The following is a 9,284-nucleotide window of genomic DNA, read 5'->3' on the forward strand; positions in this document are numbered from 1 at the left end:
CTGCTTTATTTGGCTCTTATCCAACCCATGTATCAGTGGCATTATATTGGTGATGATATCGGTGATGCGATACATCGGTGATGATATATCGATATATCAGCCAAAATCAGGTAAAAAAATATCAGCATGTGTATTGGTGCTGATAATTTTTACCCCACCATGAACCCAAAGGTCCCAGCTTGTTCTCTGGGGAGAAACATCTGATGTTGAGTTCAGGCGAGGATATATAAAGAAGGCCTCTCCAACTTGGAAAGACATGCACGCACATACCGTCATAAACAATATTCTGTGCATACACTGACCAACCACTTTCCTCTGCACACACACACATTGTTATAGACACAAACACACACACACACGCAAACACAAATGTGTGGACAGGGAAACACAGATTTGAAGACACAGACACACAAAGAACATTGTTGTGGTAGCACACAAACAATTTGTTTTTGGAGTGGCATGAATAGGCAGAGTTGTCTTAAGGGCATGCATATTGAGCTAGAGATATACAGTCCATGCCAGCCAATGACGGGGGAAGAAAATATTCCTCCCAAATCTTACGTTTAGCCCCTGGCTATTCTGTGTGGGAGAGAGAGATGGAGAATGGGGGTGGCGGGGGAGGTAGGATCCTTAGAGAGAGCTGAGGAAGAGGCAGATAGGCAAAAAAAGAGAAAAAAAAGAAAGAGAAAAGAGAGAAAAAGGGGATAAATGTGTCACTGAATTTGCTGATGGAAAGAAAACTACAACCTCCATATCCTCTCTCTCTCTCACCCTCTGTCTGTATTCCTCTCTCCGCTCCCCTCTCTAACCCTCTCCCACCCTGACCCCTCTCAATCTCTGCCGCTCTCCTGTTCTCCCTCTCTCCCTCTCTCTCTCTCTCTCTCTCTCTCTCTCTCTCTCTCTCTCTCTCTCTCTCTCTCTCTCTCTCTCTCTCTCTCTCTCTCTCTCTCTCTCTCTCTCTCTCTCCCACCCCCCCTCTCTCTCTCTCTCTCTCTCTCTCTCTCTCTTTCCCCTTCATCTCCCTTTCCCCTTCTCACACTCCTCCCACTCTCAATCCCTCCCTCTCTGTTTTCTCTCTTACAAACTCCCCCCCCCCCGTCCCCCCATCCTTCTCTCTCATCTTCTCTCCTTCTCATCAGCCCTCTAATGATGAAACCCAGGCTCGCAGGTCAGCGGCCTGACGTTCTGTCAATACAGGCTTAGGGAGGACTACCGTGACCCTTGAGACCCTTGACCCTTTTCATCCTTCTCCTCCTCTCCTTTCTGCTTCATTTTCTTCCGATACACATGCATGCAACTACCACATACACATACAGACACGCACACTCCGCCGCACACCAAACCACTGTTTGGTTCTAATTGAAATCAACAGTCATTAGGCTTCTAATAGGTGTGATTTACAGCCTATGGTTTGGAGAGGGGGAGGGAATGTGCCCAGTGTAACTGATTTGTGCGTGTGTGTGTGTGTTTTCTGCGAGCATGTCCCAGAGCAGTCTGGGTTATCCTACACCTGGGCTCACAGCTGCAGAGTAGAATCCATTCCCCCCCTTTCTACATTATAATGTCCATGGATCCAATTCCACCTCTCTCTTCCTACCTCACGACTTCTCTCTTTCCTTTCTTCCTTCTCTCACTCCCTACCTCTCCCTACCTCCCTACTTTTCTCTCTCCCTACTTCTCTCTATCTACCTCTCTATTTTTCTCTCTCCCAACCTTTGTCACCCTACCTTGCACTCCCTACCTCCTTTCTTCTCTCTCCCTCTCCCTACCTCTCTCTCTATACCTCTTTTCTTACTAACTCCATAAGTCTCTCTCTCCATTTCTCCCTACCTCTCTCTCTCCCTACCTCCCTACTTCTCTCCCTACCCCTCTCTCGCCCTACCTCCCCATTTATCTCACTCCCTACCTCTCACTACACCTCGCTCTCCCTACTTTTCCTTCCTACTCTCTCTCTCTTTCTCATTCCACCTCATTCTCCCTTTCTCTCCCATCCATCTCTGGGGTTGGTAGGAGAAACAGAGACAGAGAAAACAAGAGAAGAGAGAGCAGCGAGGAGAGAACAGAGGAGAGAGATGGGGTCAGATAACAAAGGCAGGAAGAGAAGAGCAAGGCCAGAGAGTCCGGGGACGTCGGCTGTCATCTCTAACCTTCAGTCTAGCAAAGCCCGATTATATACCCCACACCGCATTCACTAAATACTCCCTCTGCAGCCGACCCTGCCAAGCCACACATGAACTCACACATACACACATTTGCACCCACAAGTGCAGGCATGTGGATGCACAAGTACGAACACACACACACACACATAGATACACGCATGTGCGGACACACATGCACAAACGCACACTCCTGACTCACTCCGTGCACAGATACCCTTCACTTGCATAACGTGTTGTAACCACTTTAAACCATCCCCTCAACCCTCCCCCCCCAACACACACACACACACATATATACACACATCACTCCTATCACACATTAAACACTATAAAATAATCACACCATGAGCAAACTAGAATACTCGAAAGACACCAGTCAAACCAGGATCATTTGCCACGACTTCCCATTGCATAGCCTCTCAAGAGCAGCATGCAGCAGCAGGATTGACATCATTGCATTTACATTGAGAATCACAACATTAGTGATCTCGAGCCTTCCTCTGGGGGTAACGACTCGGAGAGGAGAGAGGGGAGAAAGAGCAGGTGCTACGTGCTAGTCATCATTATTGATGGGGCCAGGGAGAGCAGAAAGCTAAGTGAATGTTTAAGATGCACACTGGATGCCTTCCACTGTCTCGAAGGTGAACTGGAGGTGAGCGAATCCCTGCTGTTAGTAAAAACGCATCAACCGCCAATCAATGAGTCTGGAGGCTTGCTTTCTATCCATCTAGTTAATAACGTGCACACACACACACACACACGCGCACGCACACTCACACTCACACGTTAAAACGACATGGGCATTGATTCAACAGTCCGATTTGCTGCCCAGGACTCTATATCAGTCTCTCTGAGAAGCACACACCAATTCAAACTAGCTTGTGTGCACACGCGCGCAAACAACAACATTGCAGGCACAACCCCATGCACACTGTTATTATTCAAGCCTTTTCCCAGGAAGAGATAAACACATGCAAACACACACTGCTGGTGCCAGGCGTGGATTGGTTAAGAGCTCCTCTGAGGGTCCAGGCTGTCACAACAGAAGTGAGATGTGACATTGCCGCTGTCACAGTGATGTCACCATCACCAGGGGGGTATTCCAGAAAGCAGGTTATGCGACATAACCGGGTAACTTAACTCTCCAACTCTCCAGCTGACACACAGCGTTGCAGCAACTTACTGGCAATGTTGCTACAACGTTGGGTGTCAGCTGGAAGTCAGAGTATTCGTACGCGCAGTATGTCCTGCTGCAGGCTGGGCGACAGTGGGGCACCATGGTACAGTATTTCTTCTATCACATGTACGTTGTGTGCGTGTGTTTGTGTGTGTTTGACTATGTGCATGTGTACGTTTGTAGGGGTAGGTATGTCGTCTTGTCTTTGTTATTTGTGTGTGTTTCTTTCTGTGTGTGATTGTTATTTGTGTGCATGCAACTTGAGGCAGAGGGAGAAGTGTCCTCCAAGGAGCCACTGGTTATTTCATTGATTGTGTTGAGGGAAAAAAAAATTGAGAGTGCCTGAGAGTCTGGCTGTTTCGGTGAGTCTGTGTAGTGTTGTCACAAAAACCGGTACTCCCGTACCAAGTCGGTACTGTACGATAACAGAATTTCTGAAATTATGGTAGTACCGAGATTGAGATGAAAATGTACGTTTTGTTTTTACAGAACCGCATGAAGTGTGTTGAATCCACTCTTTATACTTCTTATAAATTATGTTCAAGTCAAGATGTATATTTTGGGCTCTACAAATGACCTCTTAAGTCATCGGCTGAGCTCGCTTAATGTCTACACTCAGTCCAGTCTCTACACACATTTTTTGCCTTTAAGCCTACATGCATTGTGATTGTATTAATGTTCTATTGTTGTCATAAGTAGGCTACAGCCTTAGATATTGTAGGTGACTGTTACTGTCAACAAATAAGAGTTGTTCAGTAACCTATTTTATACCATGGTCTGGGTGAATACTCGATTCTGATTGGCTGCAGGGGTGTCCATTATCAGGTGATATACGGACACCTACTACGTAGTTGCAGCAAAACTGTCTGTTCACCGTTCTAAATTATTGCGCTGGCTACATAGTACAAGTATATGAGCCTGTAAAAAGTGTCTAAAATAAGTAACCATAACAACAAAACGTACATTTTCATCCCAATCTCGGTCAAAGCTTCCATTTACAATTTACAATTTACCATTTACAAAAGACTTTAACAAGCTAACTTGTATTTACAACAATGAGTGACTTCAATATTTATTTTAACCTATTTGAAAAATGTTACTTTTCTGAATGTACTGTCTCAGTGTCACGTAACCGCTCATCTCACATCCCATTCGCTATTCACCTCGCTAGTCAATCTACTTCCGACAGGCTGCGGCCAACACGACAGTAGCAGCAACTCTAAACATGGACGATTATTTTCTTCTTAAAAATCTTGATTTTATTTGGGGACAATGACATGGCTCGATAGCTGGCATGTTTTGTTGTTAAACATACTGTCAAATTATAATTACTGTTTGGAGAAAATGTCAACTTTGATGCGGTCATCTCGCATCCATTTGCTATTCAACTCGCTCCACAGGCTGCGGCTGTAGGCCTACTGTAGCCTAGTACTTGTAGTAGGCTATATGGCCGATACTTTGTTCGTGAAAATCTTGATATTGATTTTAGGACAGTGACATGGCTGGTTAGCTAGCAAATCTTCTTGTCAAAGATACTGTAAAATTTCAGTACCGCTCTGAATAAGATTGTCTGCTAAATGTAAATGTAATTATATTTACTGTTTGTCAACCGTACACAATGTTATTTGTGTTATTTGTAATGCCTTTGAATCTTGCTAGCATTACGTTAGCTTTCGGGCTTATAGCTCAGCCAAAGGAAAGCCGGTGTTGGTTCTATGAGCTGAGCAGACTAGAAATATCAGAGTTGGCTAACGTAAAAAAATGTTAGATTTCTATTGCAAAACGCCTGAAAACATAAATTAATGTTTGTAAAATAATGCCCGGGCATTATCCCGGGCATTATCCCTTACTTATTTTTTTGCTTTGGTATCGAAAATGGTATAAAGTACCGTGAAATTTCACAGGTATTGGTACCAACTACTGAAATGTTGGTACCGTGACAACACTTTGTCCGTGTGTGTATGTGTGTGTATATGTGTGTATGTACTGTATGTGTGTAGGTAAGTCGTTGTCTTGCATTTGCGCTAGAGACAAGTGTTTCCAACAAACTACCAAGTGAGGAAAACGAGAAAGACCAAGGGAGGGGGGGGGAGGAGATACAGTTATGACAGAGTAACATCAGTTGAGAATAGGGCCAAAGGTAGCCTTGAGATAGCCAGAGGCTGGTGAGGCCTGGGTTATTAGACCACGGTCTCTCTAGACACCAGAAGCCAGAGAGAGAAACAGAGAGAAACGCCAGAGAGAGGCAGTCTGAGTTTGTTAGCTAGTCCACATAACGATGTGAGGAAATCAAGGGCTCAGTGAACCAGGAAGTGCTCTCTGTATCCACCCTGCGGCCAACTCAACTGGTTCATTAGTCGGACAAGGGTACCCAGAAACCCAGTCAGCCCTTAGCCATCTCCCACACACACACAATCAAGCTGTAGCCTCTCGTCCATCTGACCCACCTGTGCTCTCATTTTCAGCCCGTCCCCTCTCGTCCTCAGCAGCGTCCTCTCATCCTCAACCTCATCCTTCCTCATCCTCGACCTCACCCCCTTGTCACATCCGAACCCCGTTCCTGTCACCCCCGCGACGCATCCTCCCTTTCACCCCCCCGCCTCCAAGGGGCACCGTGGCTTCTCTGTGGGACAGGCAACCCCCAACAGACATCCACTACAAGCAAGCACCTTCTCCGGAACAGGGCTCGACCCCTTTCATTCAGTCACGCTCACTTGCAGGAGGCTACAGTAGCTCGTTTCTACTTTGAGGCAATATCGAATGCAACCGAATGGGGGAAGAGAAAGAGGGACGAAAAAAGACAAACAGATGACAAGTCGTATCGAGTCAAAACCCGCATGCAGCTTTTTAAAATGCATTGTCACAAGGGGCTGTCAGATGCCATAGACATCAACACTCCAAGATCCATCCAGAAAGGGGAGTGCAGGGCTGGGAGGGTAAGGAACACCTCCCAAAGGTTTTAAGGGTCAACCCCCCCCCCCCCCGCCAATCCTCCAAAAACTGGGAAATCGGGAAAGTGTGTGGTTTTAGGGTGTATGAGCCATCTAGTGTTGGTTCACTGAGAAACAGCAAAAGCAGCACACTGTTGTGTGTTATGGAAATGTGAGTTTGCAGTCATATTCAATATCCACTGCTGTGACATTATGTGTGTGCATGTGTCTGTGTGTATCGAGCGCGGGGGGGGTGGGGGGGGGTTAAGGACCTGTGTGCATGTAACAGTTGTGCTACTATGCGCATTGGTAAGTCAATGCTGTATTCTGTTCATGCCCAAACACACACACACACACTCCTCTGGATTCTCTCAGACACTCGGGTGCTCCACTGAAAGTTATTGATTACTATCGTACCCTGGAGAGGGTAATCCCACAGGGCCACAATGAGTTCTCAGCCTGTGTGTGTGTGGGGGGGGGGTGGTGGTGTGTGTGTGTGTGAGCGAGAGAGAGATAGAGAGAGAGAGAGAGAGAGAGAGAGAGAGAGAGAGAGAGAGAGAGAGAGAGAGAGAGAGAGAGAGAGAGACAGACAGACAGACAGAGAAAAATGTAGGAATGTGTCTATTTAGTTCCTGTTCCATCCATACATACATACATACATACATACATACATAACCTGAGGGTTATTTTGGGGGAAGATCGTGAATATAGAACGTGTGTGTGGGGACAGTGCATATTTGCATTCATGGTAATACACATACATTTATATTTTGGACCCTGTGCACATGTAAAACAACATTTGAGGCGGGAGGTAGGTGGCTTTGGAAGGGATAACCCCCCCCCCCCCCCCCCCCAGCGCCGTCACCCCCCCCCCATCACCCCCATCACTCCCCCCATCACCCCCCCCCCCCCCCCACAGCGACGGGTTTTATCCGATTTTACATCTCCATAACTCCTGAATTAACATGCTTTTCTCATCTACACACTTTTTTTTTCAATTAGCCAAAAATTCCTATCTCTATATATTTTATATTTACATTGATTGGAACAATTTGCTGTATTATCTTCTTGTCCAGGATAAGCTTGCAACCGGCGGACTCACCTCCAGCATCGCCTCCGCTGACCTTGCTATCAAACATGAACTATTCCTCAGTGAATTCGCATAACTGCAAAGCAGCGCTCGTCCGGCTTTCCCATTTCAACTCATTTGAGACGCGGGGTCAGACACGGTATCGCTAAGCTGGTTGTTCACAGGGCAATTAGGAGACGCTAATATCCCCAGCACCCCCGAAGACACACTTAAGGGGCACCACGAACGCAAATATTTGAATAGACAGCACATTTGGTTTAACAAGGTGGAGGATGACCGAAAGCAAAGCGCAAAGTGCGGCGACGCGCAACGCCCGGAAAGCCTACAGAACAATCAACACCCTAGCATCTGCTGCGTGTATAAGATTATTCAACACGTCAAACAAGTGCGATATTTCTCGCTTCAATCTGTACAGCAATTACTTTGCCGCTTTGAGGACCGAGCCCTGCATTGCAAAACTAAGTAGACTTGCCATCCGCTTGATCTCCGGGTGGCTTTAGGAAGTGTGACAGGGACAGGCAGTTGCCAGAGCTTGGAAGGGGGGAGACGGTTAAGAGCAGACGGGTAGCTGCGCTGTTCACAGGATGCGCCCTAAAGCAAATTGACGGCATGGTCTTCGGTTTTACGCGGCCGGGAGACTGCGCCAACAGTAGCACACACCTGCATAGCACAGGCAATTCCCTTCCCTTTTCTGTAAACGAGGCGAGTCTATTGCGCACAACTGTGCTGAAAAGAGCGATAGATAGACTTAACACATACCTGGTTTTTATGCCGTTGTCCATCCTCGAGTTCCGAAGAGCTATTCATGATTCCCCATTGGTCTGTGACCATTCTCCGGAGAAGCTTTCGATCAGAGCCGCCTGTTGTTCAAGGCGGAGAAGAAGGAAAGCGCTCTTTAGTTCCCTTCCCTTGCGACCTACTCCATAGAAAAGGGGATACTAATAAGCGCTTGTGGTGTGAATGCAGGGTGAAATAAGCTCAACTATAGCCTACTCCGCGACTGCTGGGTTACTACGGCTCTATGAGAAGCGGCGCGAACGCTACTGCACACACTAGAGCATAGAACGCACTTAACTTCAAATCTTCTCCTGTGATTTGGCCGTTGGGCAATCCCGACGAGAGGGCGACCGTTAATGCACCCGCTCTTTTATCAAACCAATCGAATACAACCAAAAGTCCAGTTGTAATGATAATAACAAAAACTCCGAAGATAAAGGAGACTTTCACACCCAGATGGTATTCCAAAAAAGTGAGACTTGCGTAAAATCGTCTGAAATTAACCCAATTGGTCTGCCAGTTCAATTGTAAATAAAAAAACGACTGCTTACTCCCACACTACCCCGTTTTGAGGAGATGGTGGTCTAGGCTACAGTTGTGCTCGCTTGCATATTAAGCCTACTGTGTCCTTGATTGTGTCTTATCGACTGCAAGACTCTCAACACCGCAGCGAGGGGATAAAGACTTCTTGTCTGCCCTAGTTAAGCGACTGATCTGCATGAAGAGGGTATTTCGCACAGGCGAAAGCGGTGCAGCGGACAGATTAGCGGGCTCCGCTCCAATGCCGCGCGGGGCGCTCAGTGTCTCTCGACTGTCAATCACGACGTATACCCTCTCTGTGCGCGGGGCGCGCTGTCTTGGCAACGCTGCTTTCTGCTCCGTTCTTGTCCGTCTCGCGCGGCTGCTGTGCCACTCTGCATCTGCCACCGCACCGCGCCAATCGTGCTGTGCTGCAACCCTCCGCTACACTCAAATTGAAACAAAACCAGAGCAACGGGAGAGTTGCGGGTGTACGAGTGTGTGGGCACAGACCCACACACTCGTAGTCATGAGTGTACAGAAGCAGGGGTTGATGTCTGTAGATAACCCAGTTATGCAGGATACCAAAGTGTGGAATTAGGCCTGTGGAGGGGATGAATGCAATCTGT

The 9,284-nt window shown here is 47.1% G+C and overlaps 1 protein-coding gene across 1 annotated transcript in view; it reads right to left on the reverse strand.

The window, feature by feature from the left end:
* fibcd1b (fibrinogen C domain containing 1b) overlaps window positions 1-9,064 on the reverse strand; it is a 46,477-nt gene extending 37,413 nt beyond the window's left edge. The window contains exon 1 of the mRNA XM_062478150.1: window positions 8,119-9,064. Within this exon, the coding sequence (XP_062334134.1) occupies window positions 8,119-8,190 (72 nt within the window). The 5' untranslated portion in view covers window positions 8,191-9,064. The remainder of the gene's footprint in view (window positions 1-8,118) is intronic.
* Between the last annotated feature and the right edge of the window lie 220 nt (window positions 9,065-9,284).

The sequence above is a fragment of the Osmerus eperlanus genome, chromosome 14 (genome assembly GCF_963692335.1).
Source record: "Osmerus eperlanus chromosome 14, fOsmEpe2.1, whole genome shotgun sequence".
Lineage (NCBI taxonomy): Eukaryota > Metazoa > Chordata > Actinopteri > Osmeriformes > Osmeridae > Osmerus > Osmerus eperlanus.